Source organism: Delphinapterus leucas, chromosome 2, assembly GCF_059928025.1.
Source record: "Delphinapterus leucas isolate spDelLeu-1000000601 "Yukka" chromosome 2, BTC_Dleu_Yukka2, whole genome shotgun sequence".
Classification (NCBI taxonomy): domain Eukaryota; kingdom Metazoa; phylum Chordata; class Mammalia; order Artiodactyla; family Monodontidae; genus Delphinapterus; species Delphinapterus leucas.
Genome location: NC_143130.1, coordinates 16,384,107 through 16,409,409, shown reverse-complemented (window position 1 = coordinate 16,409,409; position 25,303 = coordinate 16,384,107). Strand labels below are relative to the sequence as shown.

The 25,303-nt window shown below is 35.7% G+C and overlaps 1 protein-coding gene across 4 annotated transcripts in view; it reads right to left on the bottom strand.

Annotated features, from left to right (window-relative positions):
• CCDC7 (coiled-coil domain containing 7) overlaps positions 1-25,303 on the bottom strand; it is a 326,255-nt gene that overhangs the window by 70,056 nt on the left and 230,896 nt on the right. For all 4 annotated transcript variants that reach the window (XM_089906460.1, XM_089906462.1, XM_089906463.1 and 1 more), the window contains exons 33-36: positions 24,281-24,364; positions 10,438-10,521; positions 6,476-6,559; positions 4,271-4,351 (exon numbers count right to left, since the gene is read on the bottom strand). In XM_089906460.1, coding sequence (XP_089762586.1) covers positions 4,271-4,351; positions 6,476-6,559; positions 10,438-10,521; positions 24,281-24,364 — 333 coding nt within the window. The remainder of the gene's footprint in view (positions 1-4,270; positions 4,352-6,475; positions 6,560-10,437; positions 10,522-24,280; positions 24,365-25,303) is intronic.

The following is a 25,303-nucleotide window of genomic DNA, read 5'->3' as shown; positions in this document are numbered from 1 at the left end:
TACCGCAAAAAAAAAAAAAAAAATTCTCTATTGCATTTTTCATTTCATTCACTGTATTCTTCAGCCCCAGAATTTGATTCGATTTTAATGATTTCTACTCTCTGCTAAACTTCTCATTTTATTTATGCATTGTTTTCCTGCTTTTGTTGACCTGTCTTTCTGTGTTTTCCTGTAGCTCCCTAAGCTTCCCTAAAACAGCTATTTTGAATTCTTTATCAGTTAGATTGCAAACCTCCTTTTCTCTGGGGTTATTGGAAAATTATTGTATCTCGTTCATGGCATCATCATGTTTCCTTGATTTTTCATGTTCCTTGATGTTTGTACTGCTGTCATTGCATTTGAAGAAGCAGTCACCTCCTCCTTGCTTTACTGACGGCTTTTCAGAAATACATCCTTTCTATCAGCCCTGCTGAGGATTCTGAGGCTTTCTTAGACCTTTCCTATGAGTACATCTGCTCTACACTTCTTGCTATCTTTTGTGGCAGAATTCGTAAGCTTGTATGCCTTCTTCCTATCCTGTAGTGCCAGACTGGTTGCTGCCAGCTCCCATTTGGCCTTCCCTCTGGCAGTGCCGTATGTTCCATTTTGTGGTTTCTCCAAGGCCTTCAGATTTGGGCCTGCTTTCTGTGGGTGCTCACTAGCTGTCTGTGAAAGCTCATTTTTGCTGCCTTCGGGAACACACACAGGGAGCCAATCACAGGGTGAGGGTTTGTGGGTGAGGTGCATGGAGTGTTGGAAATGGGCCAGTTTTAGCGGGTTCACAGCTGAGGTGCTCTCAGTAGCTGATGTGTGGGACTCCCAGTGGAGTCCTTGACGTGGTTAGCAGTAACCACATCTCTTTCATATATTCTATTCTGAGCCCTGGCTGCTGTTCTCTCAGCCACTCACCACTCCTAGTCATGCAGCTCATGACACAGTTCTCTGGATGGGACAAGAGAGAAATGGGTCTCTTGACAGTGTCCTATACAGCTAGAGAAGCTGGGCAGTCACTCATGTTCTCACTTTCCCCCATGGGATAAATCATGGGAGGAGAAGGGCTCTTTTGGCACCGAGGTTTGCTGTCCTGGGGGAGGAGTGATGCAGGTAAACTGTTCTTCTTACCCTCTTCAATGCCTCCAATCTTGGATTTTTGTTTTTTATTCCAACAGTGTGCTGAAACTTTTCTGCTTTAACTCCTGGACTTCCACAAAGGCTCTCTTGTCTGTGGGTGATTGTCAAGTTGATTTTCTTTGGGTGGAAGATGGTAGAAAACTCCTGTTCTACCTTGTTGATGTAACCACTGTAAAATTCCTTCTCTCTTGCCAAATATTCTAGAGGGAATTTCACTCATTGTCTTTAGTTCCCTGATTTGTCCAATTCTTTCAAAGTCATTTAGAGAGCTTTTTTCCTTCTGGTTGAGAAAGATTCTTTCGTAAAGAAAGATTCTTCTTTTATAGCATTTTGATGGAGTAACATATTTAGTATTTGCAAATGCACATGTATAAGAGCTCTTCCTACTCTTCATGGGTAAATTAATTAGCAGCAAAGACCTCACTTTTTTTTTTTTTTAAACGGATACGGAGGGTGGCACACATGGCTTTTCTCTGATGGACAGTTTCCATTCTTAGCATCTTCCTTAATTTCGACCTGTATCCCAACCCTGTTTTACTTTGAAGCAGAATATTCACTTCTTTATTTGATCTGTACACTATATTTAGAAGGATGCATTTATAAGAATAGTTTTGGAGATCAGAGCTCTATGCATGAAACACTGGCTTCCCCTCACCCCATTCAGTCAATGTTCATAAGATTTATTTTTCATATATCCTACTTATTATAAAAGTAATATGTGCTATTGTAGAACACTCCCATTTAAACAAAGATTATAAACCTCATCTTATTTTATCAGTGGCTAGAGATTAAACTGAAGCCACAGCCTGAGAGGCTGTTACTGAGAAAACAAAATATTGTTGACACAATTTACTCCAGAAGCCATGACTCTAAGCTAGCCATTCATATTTGTCAAATAAGAGTACACTCTGCGGAGGATATTCAAATTACTAAAAATAAAAGCCTTAAGGCATGTTAGGGTAATGGGGCCATACTGTCATGTTTATGTTTATTCTTGATTTTATTTTCATGAAAGCATCAAGCCTAGATTGTTTGTATGAAAATATTTTGGTACAGCTTGGTATTCCAATTTAAATGTAATTTTGAATCCAGTAGTATAGGACACTAGCTATCCCAAATGACCTCTCTAATTCCAAGAACTAAAATGCTAGATTAAAAAATGTACTTTAAAAAGTATTGCTGAGATGGCATAAAAATATACTCTAGAGACCAAAAAGGAAGTAAAAGCAGTTAACTTGGGAATTTCTACTAAAAAGGAGTGTGTATGTATGTGTGTGTGCACACACATTTTTTATAAATTTGACTAACCTGCAGTAATGTGGGTAGTGGGGAGGAAGACAAGGTGGGAAATTCCATAATGAAGAATAGTAAGAAATAAAGAGGGCACAATAAGATATTTTGGAATATATTTGTATAGAGCATCATTATATATTCTTTATGACTGCATATGATAAAAGCTGAGAAGGGAGAGACTGGGATTGTAACATCATAGATAGGGAACCATTAGAATGTTGTGTATTTTATGTTAGTGTTACATATTTTCTGGGTGTTTAAAGTATTTCATAAAGAGTAAAATTTTAAAAGCATACTACAAAAAGTATTCTAAGTAGTCAGATATTTATTTTATATTGGTATATCTCTTATTTTGATTGTCAAAGGGTGAAAAATTGATCACGTTTGTTGAGAATTTACTTGGTGCAACGTGCCGGTAAAAAAACTCTGTTTGATGTTGTGTGGACATATCTTTGTTTTTAAATAAATTCTCACCTAAAGTAAAATTAAAAAAAAAAAAATCACATAGACACCATTACTATTTGCACACTACTTCCCAAACTCCATGTATTAGTCTTTGTTTCTGCAGTTTGTCTTCCCACATTTGAGGGGTTACTTTTCTATCACTCCAATTTCTATAAACTAATTCTTCATTTTCTCTTCCTTTTCTTTGTTCTGTGTTCTTAGGTACCATCTTACTTTTGACCTTTAATCTAACCACATTTTATCTTATTTCTATATTTGATCTGTACTCTCCTTTTAATACCTTTTCTCTTAGGAATTTATATTGCTAATATAAAATTTTCTTTAGAGCATTTAATTATAAACTCACCATTAATAAGTATAAATTAATTAACTTAGTTTTGTTGATAAAAGGCATGACATTTTAAATTGAATGGATGTAAATGAAAGCACTTTGTTGCTGTGTCTAAGGCTGTTATTCAAAACTGACAAGGACTCCTATTAATAAGCAACATGGAAGCAAAAATTAATTGAAAGAACCTAACCAAAAATACTCTGAAAATTAAAGACATGGAAAAATGGCTTATCGTAATACACCAAATTTAACTGCTTGGTTCCAACAATTTCATTTTTACACCACCAGCTTTTCCCCAGTTAAAAGCTGTTGGAGCAAGTAATATTTATTTGATTCATTTACAACACTATTTTTTTTACAGGAATAAAAGCGAGAATATAATAAAATAAAGCATTCAAAAGCAAAGTTTCAGAAATCTTGCCTTAAATTTCAGTGAAAACACGTATTTTGGTGCTTATATCTGAGGATTGTTACTTTCCAATGCTAGCTTTCAGCATCAATTCTGTAAAAAGTTCATAACGACAGTATTTCTTGCAACAAAGAGAAATGTATCGAACCCTGTTACTCCAGGACTAAAGCAGTAATCTGTGAATAATAAAACTCAGCTAGAGAACTCCACTCTAGTAGAGATATAAATCTACATACCAACTTAATTATGTAGAGGAAATTGGTAATCAGTGAAAATAACTGTTATGTTCCTCTTCTTATACCACTCATCAACTAGCTTTTTTGCTTTTTCAATTTCAAAGCAATATTCCTTTCTAAGCCAGCAAGAAAATGAGTAGAATCACAGTTATAAATACTTAAACCAAGCATATTCTAAGGTCATTAGAGCATTGGATTATATGGATTACTTTCCAAATGGATGAGATTACAACTGAAAAATATCCAGCTAAATTTTCCATTGATAGTAAATACTAGAGTTTAACTAATTATAAGAGGTAATTCATGAAGATTACTGTCCATTAATACTAACATACAGTTACTGTTATCATTAATGATTCATAGTTAATTAAATCCCAGAAAAGACATAAACCATAAATATTAGACTTGGAAAATTCTTGTTCTTACCAGGGTGACTCTTATGATGTTTCTTGAGTTCAATTGCTTTTTCTCTTCCAACAGTATCTCTCATGCGTTCTGTATCAGTCTCTATGGATATAAAACAAATTTCAACACACATTCTAAGGTAACCAATAACATACATGTATGTGTGTCTTTGTGTCTGTGTGTAGTACTAACTTAATTAGTACTTGTATTATCGAAGAGACATAATATAATGTCTGCATTGCACAATCATAAAACATTAGAATTTGAAGGGCTCTTAGCAATCACATAAGCCTCATGATATTGAAGCTTAGAGATGTTTTGTGATTTGATTGAGAACACACACCAAGATAATGCAAAACTGAGTACAAGCTGATGCCTCATAATTCCTTAACCAGTGCTTTTCATACACAATGCACTGTCCCATACAAACTTTAATCATCTTGGGGAGTTCAAGTAAATGATATAACGGCCAAGATTACGCTAAGAGGACACTCATACTGTAAGGATATACCTATGAGTGGAACGTGGCATTTTTTCCCCACTGGTCAAGAGACAAACCATGGTCCCACATTACGGAAAGTTACTACCAGGTAGAAATTCTTTGACTCTCTCAAGAATGTTTAATGCCATTTTTAAGGCTATGTAAATCAAGTAGACATCAAAGATGTAGAAGAGTAACAAGATATTCTGTAGTCTAAGAAAAACTGCCTATCAGGTCCTCTTACTATGTACACCTTGTAACTGGGGAGGGGGAAATGGGTAAATCTGAGGCAGTACCAGCATTGGGACTGCATCCCATCCCATCTGAGTTTTTATGTGATTTGGACATTTGGTGGGATTTAGAAAGTACTAACTAGGTCAAAGGAGAGAAATAACATTCATGTATTTTGTTTTAATACATGAAAGTTATTAAAGAAAAATTCATATTGAAAGAGGGGTTAAGTAGGATTGCTGACTTGGGTCAAATTATGTGTCCAGTGTTTTGTGAATGAAAGCTAGTTACAGAAGAGCATGCACCAGAGGTTGGAAACCTATCCTGAACCTGACACCATAAGGTGGATCTTACTTTGTCGTAATGGCTGAGACCAGAAGTAAGTGTTAAAGATCCAACTGAGTAGATATAATTGAGGCTCTCTGGTCTTTCTCCAACTGGTATAGGTTAAGAATGACAGGCCCAGTTGAAAGAAGCATGTAAAGATGCTTATATAAGCAAGGAAGCATTAAGAAGAGCATTTGATAGCAGATAGAATTAAGGACGAGGGAAAAGGGAGTATGTGCTAGAGAAATCTGCAATCTAGTAAGAATCACAATTTCCCTCCTCATAATACCCTCCCACTGCTTAAATTATTTTTTAAGCCTACCCTTCCTGAAGTTCCTAGTATATGATTCACACTTTACTGTTTCTTTGCATGTCTCATATTTTTGGGGGGTTTATACTGGGCATTCTAGACAATATCTTGTAAGAAATCTGGATACTGAGTTCCCCTCCCCTTTGGAGGCTTGCTGTTGCTGTTTGCCTGATTATTTATTTAGTGGCTTGGCTGGAATATATTCTATTGTAGAGAAGTCTCCTTCTCTGCAGTGCGAATCTTCTAATGTTGCTCCTCTGGGGGCACAGACTTGGGCATGCAAACAGTCACCTTTGGATGACACTTGTTCTTCCTGCTGACTGTCTCTTTCCCTTGTTTTTCTGTTAAGCTCTCTGCCTCCTTTAATATCACACCAAAGATCAAGAAGCAGTGTGTCAAACACTGTAACACCAAGACAAGTGGCAGTAGTATAAACTACAGACTATGTAACAAAACTAAACACCTCTACTTCACCAGAGATACTGAAAATGTGCCTGGTATTTTAATTATATAGAGGGAATTAGTAAGCAATGAAATCTCTCTTTTAATCCCATTCATAAGCTAGCCTTTCTGCTTTTGCAACTAGCCTGAAAAAGAAAGTGAGTAGCACTTAAAATGCTTCCATCAAGCATATTCCAAGCTCACTATACCACTGAAATTTTGAGGATCACTTTTTAAATGAAGGAGTTCTAAAATTCACAATATGTAAATCCATTGATAATAACTGTTGGAGTTCCACTAATTACAGGAGGGAATTTATGAAGACATTGCATCATGTAATAACAGCTTATAGGTAATCAGATTCAAACTTAAATAAACTTAAATAAACTCTAGATAAGATAAATAAGCCAGAACAGACTTGAAATATTGTTCTTACCAGGATAACTCTTGGATTGTGTCTTGATTTCACCCTTTATTATACCTTTTCCAACAGCATCTGGGAAGCGCTCTGTATCAGGGTCTATAGAAATAAACAGTTTCAAAACACTTTTGTAAGGTAAATATTAACATGTAGTTGTGTTTCTTTGTAATACTCCTTTAACTAGCATTATTTTATTATAGAAGAAATGTCTTACTTTCAGAATCAGTACACATTAGAATTGGAAGAGCCATTGGCAACCATATAAGCCTCATTATATTGTAGCTTAGAAATGGTTAGTGATTTGACCAAGACCACATAGTCAGGTAGTGACAAAACTGATCCATAAACTGATGCCACATTAATTCCTTAACTAGAACTTTTTCCATAAAATACGAAGTCTCTTGCAAATTTAAGTCATCCTATAGAGTTTATCTTAATAAACATAACTGTCTTGTGTACACTAAAAGCACATTCATATCATAAGGATATATCTGGTGAGGCCGGACATGACATTTTTTTCCCAGACCAAATTGCAGACAATGGGCATCACAGTCACAGAATGTTACTGTGAGGCAGAAATTCTTTGAGTTGTCCAGGAATATTTTAATTCCTTTTTTAAAGGCCACGTAACTATATGTCAGTAGACATCAGTGATGGAGAAAAACAACAAATAATTTGTAGACTGGGATAAAGTATCCTCTCAGGTTCTCTTAGCATGTAGACCTTCTACGTGGGGAGGAAGAAATGGGTAATTAGCAGGAATGTGAGCATTGGTATTGCACTCACTCCTTCCATTTGAGTCTTTATGTGATTTTCACTTTGTTGTTGGATTCAGAAATGATGATATAGGTCCAATGATAGAAAAAAAATGGAAATTTATTTAAAAAAATTTTATTTTGCAAAAGGAATAATTAGAATTGGTGACTCTGGGTCACCTGTTGGGTAAAGTTTTGTGTGGGCAAAAATTGGTTCTAACACAGCATGTAAATGAAGTTGGAACCTGTCATATCCAGAATTTATAGACTGGAAGTCTTGCTTCGGAGAAATTGCTGAGCTCATGAATATTTCAAACACTCTCTATCACTGAGGCAGCACAAATTTATCACCACTGCAATCTAAACAAAGGTGAAGACCACATGGGGCATCACTACTAAAATCAAAGACACGTTGGATTGGGCAGAACAAGTTTTTAGTAATTAAGTTACAGCATTTGTGAAAGTAATGTCTGCTATAGCAACACATAACTGGAGAACATCAGCAGACAAACTTTAGCCCTTTGGTCTTTCTCCAACAGATATAATTAGAAGAACTGATTCATTTGATCTGAGAAAGCAAAGGAGCCTTAGGTGAGCAGGGAGGCAGTAAGAACAGCCCTTGAGGGCAGACTGAATTAAAAACTAGGAGCATAATAAATGACATGGGGTAGAGAAACCTAATCTATTAAGAGCCACAATTTTGCTCCTTCACAACATCCTCCCACTGCTTTTAAGTATTTAAAAAAAATCCTACCCTGCTTGGAGTTCACTAAACTATTTTTTAAAAAAACATTTAACATACTATACTATATGCCCATTTAAAATGTGTAATCAATGGTTATTAATATATTCATAGAATGTGTAACAATCACCATAGTCAATTTTAGAATCAACTTCAGATTCATACTAATTAAATTCCAGGTAAATGCAGAAACATGACTGACACATAGTTTTATTCTCTTATCTCCATTTTTGTGCTACTGAATTACATGTTACACAGATAAAATTAAAGACATTGTTAAAATTGTTCTTATAATTTCTTTATGAACCTTTATAACTTTTAAAGAAGATGAGAGACAAAAAATTAGAGCAAGTTTGGTATATATTTACACTGTTTGTTATATTAGCATTCTTATTTACAATCTTTGGTTCTTTTCATTGGTTCCTATGGACTCAAGTTACCATCTAGTGTCATTTTCTTACTTAAATTCATCCTTGTTCACACCATCTTCTTTGCACAGCTCTTGTGAAATATATTATATATGTCTATATGTTAAGAGGCCCAACAATACATTTTATACCTATTGTGTTATACAATTGCCTTTTAAATCAGTTAAGAGAAGAGACAAATATGCATTTATATGGTCTTTTGCAATACTAGAATTATTCTAAGCCATGTTTTTTTGTTTGTTTTATTTTTTGTTTCTTTTTTGTGTATTCAAATTACTGTGTGAGATCATTCACTTTCAGTGGGAAAAACTTCTTTTAGCATTTCTTGTAAAGTGCGTCTGCTAGCAGTAGATTCTCTGGAATTTTTTACTTGGGAATTTCACCATTTTTGAAAGATAGTTTGCCTGATATAAGTTTCTTGGTTGACAGATTTTTCTTTCATCATTTCAATATTCCATTCCACTGCCTCTGGCCTCCATAGCTTCTGTTGCTAAATGAAGGTTACTGGGATTCTGTTTTACACCATCAGTTGGTTTTCTCTTGTTGCTTTCAAGATTTTATCTTTGTCCTTGTCTCTCAACATTTTTACTATGATGGGTCTGGTTGTAGATTCTTTTGTGCTTATTCTATTTAAATTTCACTGAGGTTGAATGTGTAGATTAATAATTTTCATTGAATAGTTTTCACAATTTTCAGCCATCTTTTCAAATATTTTTACTGCTCCTTTCTCTCTCTGTTCTCCTAGTATTCCCATACCTTTAGTTTGCTGTTTGTTTCTTCAGACTAATCCAATCTCTTGAACCCCTTAGGCAATATTTTCACTTCATTACTGTACATTTCAACTGCAGAATTTGCTTTGGTTCTTTTACATTAATTTTTATTTTTAGTTGATAATGTGTATTTGACAAAATATTTTCATGGTATCTTCTTTTTGTAAAAGTTTTTTTTTTTTTTGATGTGGACCATTTTTAAAGTCTTTACTGAATTTGTTACAATATTGCTTCTGTTTTATGTTTTGGTTTTTTGGCTGCAAGGCACGTGGGATCTTAGCTCCCCGACCAGGGATCGAACCCACACCCCCTGCACTGGAAGGCGAAGTCTTAACCACTGGACCACCAGTGAAGACCCTTATTGTATCTGTTTTCCTTTAATTCTTTGAGCACATTTATAATAACTACTAGGTAGTCATTGTCTGCTAAGTCCAACATCTAGGATTCTCACAAGCATATTTTGTTTCCTGCTTTTTCCTGTGCTTGTGTCACAATTTACTATTTCCTTACATGTCTTAAGTTTTTTTTTTTTACTAATAACTGGACATTAAAGATAATATATCATAGCATCTTTGGACTCTGATTTCTGTTTCCCTTTCTGAGGCTTGTTGTTTAGTGTGCTTTCTTGCTTGTTTGTGTACAGTGATTTCTCAGAGTTATCTTACTAACATATCTTTCCCGTGAGGTGTGAAGCCTCGCACATTGCTCCCAGAGGACATATCCTTGGGCATGCACACAGCTAGCTGCCTCTTGATGTTTGTGGTTTTAACAGGGCTCTGTTTGAATGTCTATTTCCCTTTTTTCTCTATTTAGGTGTCTTCTTTCAACATCACAGAAAACACCATAGAGAAATGTGTCTAGCACTGTTACTTCAGGTCTAATAAAGAGGGAATTGATAACCATCTGTTATATTCATCCATCACATTCCTTAACTAACCTTTCTACATTTGCAAATTCAGAACTGTCTATCTAAGCTGAAAATAGAAAGTGAATAGAATGTAATTGGGCATATTTATTTGTACCAAGCATATTCTAAGTTTATTAAAGGACTGGTTTTTATGGATTAGCTCTTAAACAAATGAGCTCTAAAACTAACAATATGTAGCTAGTTTTACATTGATATTCAATGTAAAAATTCAACTAATTAAAGGAAGGAGTTCTTGAAAACTTTTGCCCATGTAATAATAAACCATAGATACTGATGTTATTCATGATTCTTAATTAAACTCCAGAGAAGATAAGGAAACCTGAAATCTTAGATTTGTAAAATTCTTGTCCTTACCAGGGAGATTCATTGATTGTATCTTGAATTGTCCCTTTATTACACCTCTTCTAGTTTTATCTGTCAAGCCTTTTACATTAGTCCCTGTAGAAACAACAAATTTCAAAACACTTTGCATGGTAGCCATTTACATACAAACGTGTGTGTGTCTGCATGTGTGTATGTGTCTGTGTGTGTGTAGCACTAACTTAATTAGCATTTATTACAGAAGATGAGTTTTGCTGAAATGTCTGGTTTGGAGAATCACAAAGCCTTAAATTAGAACAGATAAAACAATTACATAAGTCACATTATATTGAAGTTTAGAGGTTCTTTAACCAGTACTTTTCTATAATTCCTTAACCAGTACTTAATTCCTTAACCAGTGCTTTTCAATATAATGCTATCTCTTACATAAGTGGAAATCATCCCAGAGAATTTATGATGGCAATATAATTTCCAGATTTATATTAAAAGAACACTTATTCTGCAAGGATGTACCCAATGAGGCAGAACTTAACATTTTTTTTTTTCCCAACAAGACAAGATGTAAACCATAGTCTTCTTAGTCACAGTAACTTACCATGAGCCAGAAATTCTCTGACTTACTGGACATTTTAATTCCCTTTTAGGCTATGTAACTGTAAACCATGTAGGTATCACTGATTTAAAGAGTAATGCGATATTCACTGAATTGAGAAAAAGTGTCTCTGAGATTCCTCGAGCATGTACACTTTATGTCTTGCAAGGAGGAAATGGTGAAATTTGTACCACAAGCAGGACTCTGACTGGATCCATTTCCATTTGAGCTTTTATGTGATCTAAATTTTTGCTATAATTAACAATGTTAGATGACATGAAAAATACATGAAAGTTATTATAAAGGTATTCACACTGAGAAAGGGATAACTAGGACTGGGGACCTAAAGGGTACATCCTTGGGCATGCACACAGTTGCCTTTTGATGTTAGTGGTTTTAACAGGGCTCTGTTTGAATGCCTGTTTCCCTGGGTTAAAAGTTTAGTGAATGCACTACCAAACGTAAGGTAGATAGCTAGTGGGAAGCAGCTGCATAGCACAGGGAGAACAGGTCAGTGCTTTGTGACTGCCTGGAGGGGTGGGATAGAGAGGGTGGGAGGGAGGGAGATGCAAGAGGGAAGAGATATGGGAACATATGTGTATATATAACTGATTCATTTTGTTGTAAAGCAGAAACTAACACACCATTGTAAAGCAATTATACTCCAATAAAGATGTTAAAAATAAATAAATAAAGGGCAAGAACCCCCCCCAAAAAAGTTTAGTGAAGTTGGTTCTAGTAGAGCATGTAAATGGAGCTGGAAACCTGTCATGATCCTGACATTGTCTAGTAGAAGACTGCTTTGAAAAAAGGGCTGAGCCCATGAATAAATGTAAAAGGTCACACTATGATTTTGGCAGCCCAAATGTACCATATTGCATTCTTCACAGAGAGGATACCACCTGGGGCATCATTAACAAAATAAACAAAGATGCATCAGATTAGGCAGGCAAGTTTTCAATAAATAACATTTTGTGAAAGTAGTAAAATCTATAGCCACACAAAATTAGGGAATATTAGCACATATATTTTAGCCACTCTGGTCTTTCTTCAACAGATATAACTAAGGTGAATGGAATCATTTGAATCAAGAAAGCAGAGGATCCTCAGATAAGCAGGGAGGTAATCAGAACAGCATTTGAGGGATGACTGGGTTAAGCACTAGGAATTAAAGGTATGCACTAGAGAAATCTTTAATCGAGTAAGAGTCACAATTTCCCTCCTTCATGGTATCCTCCCATTGCTTTAAATCTTTTTAAAATCTCTTAATTTTTGTAGTTCACTAAGCAATTTTTAAAATATATAACATACCATAATATTCGTCCACTTAAAGTGTGTCCAAATCAATGATTTCATTAAAAATTATATTCAGAGTTGTGTAACCATAACCACAGTCAATTTTAGAGTCTACTTCAGATTTATATTATTAAATTCCAATTATATATAGAAATATTACTTCTATATAGCTCTGTTATCTCTTCCCCATTTTTGTGCTATTGTTATACATATTATACCTTTAAATATAAAAGAGTTTGTAATAATTATTTCTTTATATAACTCTGTGCCCTTGAAAAAAGCTGACAGAAGAAAGAAGAGCAAGTATATATTTACAGTGTTTGTTATATTAAACTTCTTGTTTACAATTTCTGGTTCTCTTCATTTGTTCCTGTGGATTCAAGTTAACATCTGCTATCATTTTTTACTCAAATATATCACCATTCTCATACATCTCCTTTGCACAGGTACTACAGAATATATCACTTTTCCATATTTTTATAGGCCCAACAATACAATGATATACATATTGTTCTATACAATCACATTTTAAATCAATTAAGAGAAGAAAGGACACAAAATATGCATTCATATTGTCTTTTGAAGTACAGAATTCCTTTTTTAAACTTTATTTACTTCTATTTTTTACATGAACTTGTTCATGCAGTAGCCATAAAGTACATTGGGAACATATTTTGTTTCACAAAGAAGGAGAAAAAACTGAAAAAATATCGTTGCTTATGGAAAGCTGCAAAAGGGAAGGAGAAAGCATGATGGAACAAAAGAGAATACAACCCAAGAGTCTTGCTCTTCAGACTATAGTTTAGGTTACTGTGTAAAAACAGTTTATACCTTGGCCATCAGGGCTGCTCTAATTACTTGGGGGTCTAGAACTTCAGAGCACTATTTTTGTTTCAGGTTTGTTTTCTGTTTCCCAAGTGAAACACCTTATTGTTTCTTATGATTATTAAAGTAATACATGGTTAACTTTTAAAATTCCACATATGAGTGAAATCATGTGGTACGTATTTGTCTTTCTCTGTCTGACTTATTTCACTTAGCGTAACACCATCAAGGGTATTACGGGTTCCTCCATGTTGTTGCATACGCAAGATTTCATCTTTTATGGAGAGTAGTATTCCATTGTATATACACATACCACATCTTTTTTACATTCTCACCAACAGTGTATTAAGGTTCCCTTTTCTCCACATCCTCTCCAACACTTTTTGTCTTTTTGATAATGGCTATTCTGACAAATGTTAGGTAGCATCTCTTCGTAGTTTTGATTTGCGTTTCCTTAATAGTAATAGTGAACATCTTTTCTTGTGCCTGTTGGCCATCTGCATGTCTTCTTGGAAAAATTTCTATTCAGCTCCTCTGCTCATTTTAATGGCGTTGTTAGCTTTTTTGTTTTTGAATTGTATGAGTTCTTTATATATTTTGGATATTTATCCCTTGTCAGATATATCATTTGCAAATATATCTCCCATTTGTTAGGTTGTCTTTTCATTTTATTGATAGTTTCCTTGCTGTGCAGAAGCTTTTCAGTTTGATGCAACCCCATTTTCTCATTTTTGCTTTTGTTTCCCTTGCTTGAAGAGACACAAATAGATAGTGCTAAGACTGATGTCAAAGAGCATACTGCCCATGTTTTCTTCTAGAGATTATGGTTTCAGGTCTTACATTCAAGTCTTTAATTCATCTTGAGTTAATTTTTCTGTATGGTGTGAGATAGTAGTCTAGTTTCACTTTTTTTGCCATGTGGCTGTCCAGTATTCACAATATCATTTATTGAAGAGACTATCATTTCTCCATTGTAGGTTCTTTATTCCTTTGTCCTAAATTAATTGTCTATATATGCATAGGTTTATTTCTGGGCTCTCAGTTCTGCCTCATTGATCTTTATATCTGTTTTTCTGCCAACACCAGGCTGCTTTATATTACTATGGCTTTCTAATATAGTTTGAAACCAGGGAGTGTGATACTTCCAGCTTTGTTATTTTTTCTCAGGATTGCTTTGGCTATTTTGGAGGAGTCTTTTGTGGTTCCATAGAAATTTTAGAATTTTTTGCTCTGTGTCTGTGAAAAATGTCCTTGGGATTTTGATAGGGATTGCACTGAATCTGTGGATTGCTTTAAGTAATATGGACAGTTATTACAATGTTAATTCTTCTAATTCATGAGGATGGAATATCTTTCCATTGTTGGTGTCTTCTTCAATTTAACAATGTCTTATAGTTTTCAGTGTAAGTCTTTTCACCTTCTTGGTTAAACTGATTCCTAGGCTTTTTCTGCCTTTTGTTGAGACTGTAAGTGGGATTGTTTTTGTTAATATCTTTTTCTGCTAGCCCACTGTTAGCATATAGAAATGGAACAGATTTTTGTATACTGATTTTGTATCCTTTACTGTATTTGTTTATTATTTCCAATAGTTTTTTGGTGGAATCTTTAGGGCTTTGTATATACAAAACCATGTCATGTGCAAATAGAGACAGTTCTACTTCTTCCTTTCCAATCTGGATGACTTTTATTTTTCTTGCCTAATTGCTCTGGCCAGCACTTCCAACACTATGTTGAATAAGAGGGGTGAGAGTGGCATCTTTGAATTGTTCTTGACCTTAGAGGCATAGCTCTCAATTTTTCACCACTGAGTATGACATTAGCTGTGGGTTTATCCTATATTATGTTGAGGTATGGCCATTCTATACTCACTTAATTGAGGAGTTTTATAATAAATGGATGTTGAATTTTGTCAAATGTTCTTTCTGCATCTATTGAGATGATCATGTGGTTTTTATTCTTTATTTTGTTAATGTGGTGTATCACACTGATTGATTTGTGGGTGTTGAACCATCCTTGCATCCCTGGAATAAATCACACTTGTATGACCCTTTGATGTATTGTTGAATTTGGCTTGCCAATATTTTGTTGAGGATTTTTGCATCCATCTTCATCAGAGACATTGGCCTATAATGTCCTTTGTGTGTATGTCTGTGTCTGTGTGTGTGTTGTATTTTTCTGGTTTTGGTATCAAGGTGATGTTGACCTCATAAAATGAGTTTGGAAGTGTTACCTCCTCTTCAATTTTTTCAAATAGTTTTAGAAGGATTGGGTATTAAATCTTTGAATGTTTGGTAGAATTCACTTGTGAAGCAGTCTGTTCCTGGACTTTTGTTTTTTGGGAGGTTTTTAATTACTGTTTCAATCTCTGTACTAGTGACTGGTATATTCAGATTTTGGAATTACAGAATTCTTTTAACACATGCTCTTTTTCGGAACGGATTAAAATCACTGCCTAAGGTCCACTGCTTTCAGCCTGAAGAACTCTCATTAGTATTTCTCAAAAGGCAGGTCTGCTAACAAACAGTTCTCTCAGTGTTCATTTATTTGGGAATCTGTTTATCTCACCTTCACTTTTGAAAGAAAAAGTTCATGGTGATAATTTCTTCCTTCAGCATTTTAATATGGCATCCCACTGCCTTCTGGGCTACATAGTTTCATTCTTTTTTTGGCCACACCTCGCAGCATGCAGAACTTCCCTGACCAGAGATTGAACCCATGCCTCTTTGCAGTGGAAGCATGGAAGTGCAGAGTCTTAACCACTGAACCACCAGGGAAGCCCCTGGGCTTCATAGTTTCTGATGCTAAGTAAGCTGTTAATCTTACCAGGGTTCTCTTTTTTAATGATGTGTTGCTTTCCCTTTGTGACATTCGAGAGTTTCTGTCTTTGTCTTCCATTACTTTTACTTGATGTATCTGGTTGTAGATTTCTTTGTGCTTATTCTTAGACTTCATTTGGCTTGGATATCCAGATTCATACTCATCAAATGTGCTTCCAAACTGTCAGCCATAATTACTTCAAATATTTTTTCTGCCCCCTTTTCTCTCAGCTCTACTTCTTCTGTAGTCATTAAGTGTGGAGATTCTTTCTTTTGACAATCAAATCTACTCCTGAACCCCTCTAGTAAATTTTTCCTTACAGTTATTGTACTCTCAGCTCCACAGTTATCACTGTGTTTTTTTAACAAAAATAATTTCTATCTCTTTGTTAATAATCTCTATTTGATTAGACATTGTCATCAATATTCCTTTCTGTTTTAAGCATGGGTTTCTTTAATTTTTCAAAAATATTTATAACTGTTTTATAGTATCTTACATCCGGAACCACACTGTGGTCTGCTTTTTTTCCTTAGTTCATACTTTACTGTTTTTTTGCATATCTCATATTTTGAGGGGGGGGCAGTGTATCTAATATATTGTAGGAAATCTGGATACTGAGCTCCCATCCCCTTTGAAGGCTTGTTGTTGTTTGCCTGATTAATTATTTAGTGACTGGGCTAAACTATCTTCTGTCCTACTGAAGTCTCGTTCCCTGCAGTGTGCAGCTTCTAATGTTGCTCCTCTGTGGGCACAGCCTTGGGCATGCATGCAATCACCTTTGGATGACAGTTTTTTAAAAATTTTTTATTGAGGCATATTTGATTTACAATATTATACAAGTTTCAGGTGTACAACATAGTGACTCACATTTTTAAAAAGTTAACTCCATTTATAGTTATTATACAATATTGGCTATATTCCCTGTGTACTACAATACATCCTTATAGCTTATTTATTTTAAATATAGTAGTTTGTACTTCTTAATCCCCTACCCTTATCTTGCTCCTCCACCATTTTCTCTCCGCTGGTAACCACTAGTTTGTTCTCTATATCTGTGAATCTGCTTTTTTATTATATTCACTAGTTTGTTGTATTTTTTAGATTCCATATGTAAGTGATATCATACAGTATTTGTCTTTGTCTGACTTACTTCACTTAGCATAATGCCCTCTATCTATGTTGCTGCAAAAGGCAAAGTTTTGTTCTTTTTTATGGTCAGTAGTATTCCATTGTGGGTGTGCATATGTACATCTTCTCTATCCATTCATCTGTTAGTGCTAGTGGATGCTTAGGGTGTTTCTATATGTTGGCAATTGTAAATAATGCTGCTATGAACATTCGGGTGCATGTATCTTTTTGAATTACTGTGTTTGTTTGTTTTGGACATATACCCCAAAGTGGAACTGCTGGGTCATATGGTAGCTCTATTTTTAGTTTTTTGAGAAACCTCCATACTGTTTTCCACAGTGGCCACACCAATTTACATTCTGACCAACAGTGTAGAAGGGTTCCCTTTTCTCCACACTCCTGCCAACATTCGTTATTTGTGGTCTTCTTGATGATAACCATTCTGACAGGTGTGAGGTGATATTGTGATTTGACTGGCATATCAGTATATTAAGTAGTGATGTTGAGCATCTTTTCATACATCTGTTGGTCAACTGCATGTCTTCTTTGGAAAAATGTCTATTCAGGTCTTCTGCCCACTTTTTAATTGCGTGTTCATGTTTTTGATATTGAGTTGTATGAGCTGTATATATTTTTTGAATATTAACCCCTTAACAGTTATATCATTTGTAAATATTTGCTCCCATCAGTAGTTCCCATTTGTTTATTTTTGCTTTTGTTTTCTTTGTTTTAAGAGACATATCCAAAAGAATATTGCCACCATTTATGTCAAAGTGTGTTCTGCCTAAGTTTTCTTCCAAAGTTTTATGATTTCCTGTCTTACATTTACATCTTTAATCCACTTTGCATTTAGTTTTGTATACGGTGTTAGAGAATATTCTAATTTCATTCCTTTACATGTAGCTCTCTGGTTTTCCCAGCACCACTTATTGAATATACTTCTCTTTTCTCCATTGTATTGTATATTCTTGTCTCCTTTGTCATAGATTAATTGGCCATAAGTGTGTGGGGTTATTTCTGGGCTCTCTATTCTGTTCCTTTGATCTATGTGTCTAATTTTGTACCAGTATCATACAGTTTTGATTACTGTAGCCTTGTAGTATAGTCTGAAGTTAGGGAGCATGCTACCACCATCTCTGTTCTTCTTTCTCAAGATTGTTTTGTCTATTCAGGGTCTTTTTTGTTTCTATACTACTTTGAAATTATTTCTCCTAATTCTAAGAATGCCTTTGGTGCTTTGATAGGGATTGCACTGAATCTGTAGACTGCCTTAGGTAATACAGTCATTTTTTTTTTTTTTTTTTTTCGGTACGCGGGCTTCTCACTGCTGTGGCCTCTCCCGTTGCGGAGCACAGGCTCTGGACGTGCAGGCTCAGTGGCCATGGCTCGCGGGCCCAGCCACTCCACGGCACGTGGGATCTTCCCAGACCGGGGCACGAACCCGTGTCCCCTGCATCAGCAGGCGGACTCTCAACCACTGTGCCACCAGGGAAGCCCCAATACAGTCATTTTAACAAATATTAATTCTTCCAATCCATGAACATGGTATATCTTTCCATCTGTTTGTGTCATCTTCAATTTCTTTCATCAGTGTCATAATTTTCTGATTTCAAGTCTTTTACCTCCTTACGTAAGTTTATTCCTAAGTATTTTATTCTTTTTGATGCAACTGTAAATGAGGCTGTTTCCTTAATTTCTTTCTGAGTTTGTTGTTAGTATATAGAATTGCAATGTATTTCTCTATATTAATTTTGTACCTGAAAATTACTGAATTTATCCTTGAGCTCTAGTATTTTTTTGGTAGCTGTTTTTAGGATTCTCTTTGTTTAGTATCATGTTGTCTACAAAGTGACAATTTTACTTTCCCTTTTTAATTTGGATTCCTTTTATTTCTTTTCTTGTTTGACTGTGGTGGCTAAGACTTCTAATAATATGTTGAATAAAAGTGGCAATAGTGGGCATCCTTGTTTCATATCTTAGAGGAAATACTTTCATCTTTTCACTGTTGAGTATAATGTTAGCTATGGGGTTATCATATACGGCCTTTATTATGTTGAGGCATGTTCCTTGTATACCCACTTTCTGGAGAGTTTTTATCATAAATGGATGTTGAATTTTGTCAAAATCTTTTTCTGTATCTATTGAGATAATCATATAGTTTTTATTCTTTGTTAATGTGATGTATCACACTGATTTGCAGACACTGAAACATCCTTGTATCTCTGGGATAAATTCCACTTAATCATAGTGTATGATCATTTTAATGTATTGTTGGAGTCAGTTTGCTAATATTTTGTTGAGGGCTTCTGCATCTACTTTCACCCGTGTAATTTTCTGTTCTGTGATATCTGTCTCATTTTGATATCATGTGGTGCTGGCCTTACAGAATGACTTTGGAAACATTCCTTTCTCTGCAACTTTGTGCAATACTTTGAGAAGTATAGGTATTAATTCTTCTCTAAATGTTTGGTAGAATTCCCCTATGAAGCCACTTGTTCTTGGACTTAAGTTTTTTGGTTATTTTTTTAAATTACTGGTTCAATTTCATTACTGATAATTGGTCTGTTTATATTTTCTTTTTATTCCTGGTTCAGTCTTGGGAGATTGTATATTTCTTCTAGGTTGTATGTTTTATTGTCATACGGTTTTTCCAACTAATGTCTCATGATCAGTTGCACTTCTGTGGTGTCGGTTGTAACATCTTTTTCATTTCTGATTTTATTGATTTGGGCCCTGCATATTACTCTTGATGAATCTGGCTAAAGGTTTGTCAATTTTGTTTATCTTTTCAAAGAAACAGGTTATAGTTTCATTGATATTTTCCATTTTTAAGTCTCTATTTCATTTATTTCTTCTCTGGTCTTTATGATTTCTTTCCTTCTGCTAACTTTGTGTTTTGTTTGTTCATCTTTTTCCTAGTTCCTTTAGGTGTAAGTTAAGTTGTTCATTTGAGACTTTTCATGTTTCCTGAGGTTTGTTTGTACCAGTATAAATTTTTATTTTAGAACTGCTTTTGCCGCATCTCATAGATTTTTGGATCATTTTCTGTTCATTTGTCTCTAGGTATTTTTTGATTTCCTCTTTGATTTCTTCATGATCCATTGGTTGTTTAGTAGCATGTTGCTTAGCTTCTGTGTGTTTGTGATTTTTGCAGTATTTTCTTTTAGTTGTTTTCTAGCCTCAATAGTGTTGTGGTGGGAAAAGATACTTGATAAGATTTCAGTTTTCTTAAATTTACCAAGGCTTCTTTTGTGGCCTAACATTCCTAGAAAATGTCCCATGTGGACTTGAATGTGTGTTCTGCTGCTGTTGGATGGAATGTTCTATACCTATCTATTAAGTCCATAAGGTCTAATGTGTCATTTAAGGTTAGTGTCTCCTTATGGATTTTCTTTTTGGATGATCTGTCTGTTGACTTGAGTGGGCTTTTAAAGTCCTTTACTATTATTGTGTAACTGTCTGTTCTCCCTTTATGTCTGTTAATATTTGCTTTATTTATTAAGGAGCTCCTATGTTGGGTGCATATATATTTTCAGTTGTTACATCTTTTTCTTGGATTGATCCTTTGATCATTATGTAACGTCCTTCTTTTGTCTTAAAGTCTATTTTGTCTGATATAATTATTGCTACCTGGGCTTTCTTTTGATTTCCATTTGCCTGGAATGAGTTTTTCGATCTCTTCACTTTCAGTCTGTGTCTTTAGATCAGAAGTGAGTCTCTTTTAGGTAGCATATACAAAGGTCTTGCTTTTGTATCCATTCAGCAACTCCATGTCTTTTGATTGGAGCATTTAGCTCATTTAAATGTAATTATTGATATGTGTGTTCTTATTGCCAAAAGAATAGTTAATAGTAGTTTTGTTAATAGTTTTTGGGTTGTTTTTCTAGGTCTTTTTGTTCCCTTCTTCTTTTGTTCTTTTGTGATTTGATGACTATCTTTAGTGTTATGTTTGGATTACTTTCTCTTTGTGTATCTTACCGAATTTTTGGTTGTGGTTACCATGAGGTTTATATACAGCTATCTATCTATCTAAAGTTTGATCTCTTAATTTTAAACACATTTTAACTATGCTTCATTTGTACTCTCCTCCCCTCATGATTACTATTTTTGACATATTTTACATCTAATTATTTTGTGTATCTGTAAACTTCTTATTGTGGTTATAGATGACTTTACCATTTTTGTCTTTAATCCTTCCTATGAACTTTGCATATGGTTGATTTTCTACTTTTACTATATATTTGCTTTTACTGATGAGCTTTTCCTTTCATAATTTTCATGTTTATAGTTGTGGCCTTTTCTTTTTTGCTTAGAGATGTCCCTTTAACATTTCTGGTAAAGCTGGCTTGGTGGTGTGGAACTCTTTCAGCTTTTGCTTGCCTGTAAAGCTTTTGATGTCTCCATGAAATGTGAATGAGAGCTTTGCTGGATAGAGTATTCTCGGTTCTAGGTTTTTCCTTTTCATCAGTTTAAATATATCTTGCCACTGCCTTCTGCCTGCAAAGTTTCTGCTACAAAGTCAGCTGATAGCCTTATGGGTGTTCCCTTGTATGTAACTTGTTGCTTTTCCCTTGCTGCTTTTAATATTCTCTCTTTAGCTTTAATTTTTGCATTTTTAATTACAAAGTGTGTTGGTGTGTTCCTCTGGATTGGGACTCTCTGTTCTTTCTGGACTGGGATTTTTTCATCTCCCTAGTTAGGGACATTTTCAGCTATTATGTTTAAATATGTTCTCTGTCACCTTTTTTCTCTCTTCTTCTTCTGGGACCCCTCTAATGTGAATGTTAATATGCTTGATGTTGTCCCAGAAGTCTCTTTAACAGTCTTCATTTCTTTCCATTCTTTTTTTCTGCTAAGCATCAGTGATTTCCACTACTCTGTCCTCCAGCCCACTGATCTGTTCCTCTGTACCATTTAGTCTACTGCTGATTCCCCCTAGTGTATCTTTCATTTCAGTTATTGTATTCTTCATCTTGTTTAGTGGTTCTTTATATTTTCCAACTCTTTGTTAAAAACTTCTAATTTCTCACTCTGTCCATCCATTCTTCTCCCAAGTTTTTTGGGATCATCACCCTGAATTCGTTGTTGGGTAGTTGTCTATCTCTACTTCACTTAGCTCTTCTTCTGGGGTTGTATCTTATTCCTTCATTTGGACCATTTTCCTCTGTCAATTCATTTTGTCTAACTTAATGTTTATATTTCTATGTATCTGGGAGGTTGGTTCCATTTCCCAACCTTGGAGAAGAGGCCTTTTGCAAGAGACTTCCTATGAATCCCAGCAGTACACTGCTCTCTCGTCATCAGAGCTATATCCTCTAGGAGTGCCCCTATATGTGTTGTGCGGGTCCTTCTATTGTGGTAAGCTGACGGCTATGGGTGGCCTGGTTGGCTTGGTTGGCCCCCAGTCTGGTTGTTTGCCAGGACCTTCCTGTGTGGAGGCTGCCGGCCACTGGTTGGCAGGGTTGGGTCACAAGGTGTCTGACTGTAGAACCCTGGGGAGCCCTGGGGTTAGCTCTGTATCACTGGTGGATGGAGTCAGGTCTAGAAGATCCTGAGGCTGGGGCCAGCCCACCAATGGGTGAAGCCAGATCCAAGGGACAGTGCCGGCCCAAAGGCAGGCAGTGACAGGTTCTGGGGTCTGGCTGCAGGGCTGAGTGCTTCCAGAGATGGCAATGGACTGCTGGTGGGTGGGTCTGGTTCGAAGCTAGAGCAAGCTTATTGGTGGGTGGAGTCAGTGATTCTGGGGCTGGTGCCTGCCCACTGGTGGGTGGATCTGGATCTCTGGCTGCAGGGCCCTGGGGGTCCTGGGTCTACTGCCTGCACATTGGTGTGTGGTGCCAGGTCCTAGACCCTCTGGTGTGCAGGTATGTGTCCAGGGGTGGCTTTTGGCTCAGAAAGTCTTAAAGGAGTCTCTCTTCTGATGGGTTGGGCTGTGTCACTGCCCAGTTAGTTGCTTGGCCTGAGGCTTCCCAGTACTGGTGCCTACAGGTTGGTTGTTGTTGGTGGGGTGGATTCCAAAATGGTGCTGCAGCACCAGTGGTAGAATGAACTCTCAAGAATGGCTACTGTCAGTGTCTATGTCCCTAGGGAGACTCTTCAAGATTAGCAGGTAGGTTTGACCCCAAATCCTTTAAATTACTGCCTCTATGCTGGGTCCTGAAGCATGTGAGATGTTGTGTGTGCCCTTGGAGAGTGAAGCCTCTATTTCGCAGAGCCCTCTGGAACTCCTAAAAGCAAGCCCCAATGGCCTTCAAAGTCAAATGTTCTGGGGACTCATCTTCTTGTTGCAGAACCTCCAGGCTGGGCAGACTGATGTGGGGCTCAGACCCCTTATTCGTTGGGGAGAATCTCTGCAAATGTAATTATTCTCCCATTCATGAGTTGCCCAAGCCAGGGAACTGATTATACTGTGACTCTGCCCCTACTACCTGCCTTGCTGTGGTCCCTTTTTTATATCCTTAGTTCTAGAAGACCTTTCTTCGTAGGTTCCAGTCTTTTACATCAATGGTTGTTCTGTAAATAGTTGTAATTTTGCTATGTCCATGAGCTAAGGTGAGCTCAGGGTTATTACTCTACCATTTTTAATGACAGTTGTTTTAAAAAGGATTCTGTTGACTGTTTCTTTCCCTTATTTTTCTGTTAAGCTCTCTGCCTCCTTTGGTATCACACCAATCGAGAAGAAGTGTGCCAAACACTGTTATGCCAACACAAGGGGCAACAGTGTGAACTATAAACTATATAATAGAACTAACGGTGTCTACTTCACATGAGATATGGAAAATGTGTCTGATATTTTAAACATATAGAGGGAATTAGTAACCAATGAAATAACTACATGCTAAATCCCTCTTTTTATCCCATTCATAAAATAGACTTTCTGCATTTGCAAATACAAAGCAACTATACTTCTAGCCTGAAAAAGAAAGTGAGTAGAACAGCATTTGAAATGTTTCCATCAAGCATGTTCCAAGCTCACTGTATCATTCCATTTTTATGGATCATTTTTTTAATTGAATGAATTCTAAAATTAAAAATATGCAGCTAATTCTCCATTGATAGCAACTGCTAGAATTCCAGTAATTAAAGGAGGGAATTTGTGAAGACTTTTTATCCTGTAATAATAGCATATAGGTACTGTAGTCACTAAAGATCCAAAGTTAAATAAACTTCAGAGAAGATAAAAAACAGGAAATAGACGTGAAATATTCTTCTTCTTACCAAGACGACTCTTGGGTTGTGTCTTGAATTCACCCTTCATAATACTTCTTCCAACAACATTTGGGAAGCTTTCTGTGTCACTCTCTATAGAAATAAACAGTTTCAAAATACTTTGGTAAGCTAAGTATTAACATGTATATGTTTGTAGAATGTGTGTATCCTTTAATTAGATCTTTTTATTATAGAAGAAGAATTATAATGAAATGTCTGGACTGCAGACATAATACCTTAGAATTGGAAGAGCCATTAGCAGTTGTTTAAACCTCATTATATTGAGGCTTAGAAATGCTTAGTGATTTGACCAAGACCATATATCCAGGCAATGACAAAACTGACTCATAAACTGAGGCCTCATAGTTCCTTAACTAGGACCTTTTCCATAAAATACAAAGTCTTTCACAAATTTAAGTCATCCTAAAGAGTTTTTCTTAATAAATATAACTCTCTTGTGTATACTAAAAACACATTCATATGGGAGGGATGTACCTGGTGAGGTGGGACAAAACACTTCTTCATTTTTGTATTTGATTACTACATTCATTTCAACTCCTTTCCTCGTAGCAGTTTCTGTCTTTCAGATTTTATTTAGTGTTTAATTATAAATTTACCATTAATAAATATAAAATAATTAATTTTGTTGTTAAAAGGCATGACTCTTTTTTGTATTTTATTTTTAAACATCTTTATTGGAGTATAATTGCTTTACAATGGTGTGTTAGTTTCTGCTTCATAACAAAGTGAATCAGCTATACATATACATATATCCCCATATTTCCTCCCTCTTGGTCTCCCTCCCACCCTCCCTATCCCACCCCTCTAGGTGGTCACAAAGCACCAAGCTGAGCTCCCTGTGCTATGCAGCTGCTTCCCACTAGCAATCTATTTTACATTTGGTAGTATATAAAAGTCCATGCCACTCTCTCACTTCATCCCAGAATTGAACGGATGTAAATGAAAGCACTTTGTTGCTGTGTCTAAGGCTGTTATTCAAAACTGACAAGGACTCCTATTAATAAGCAACAT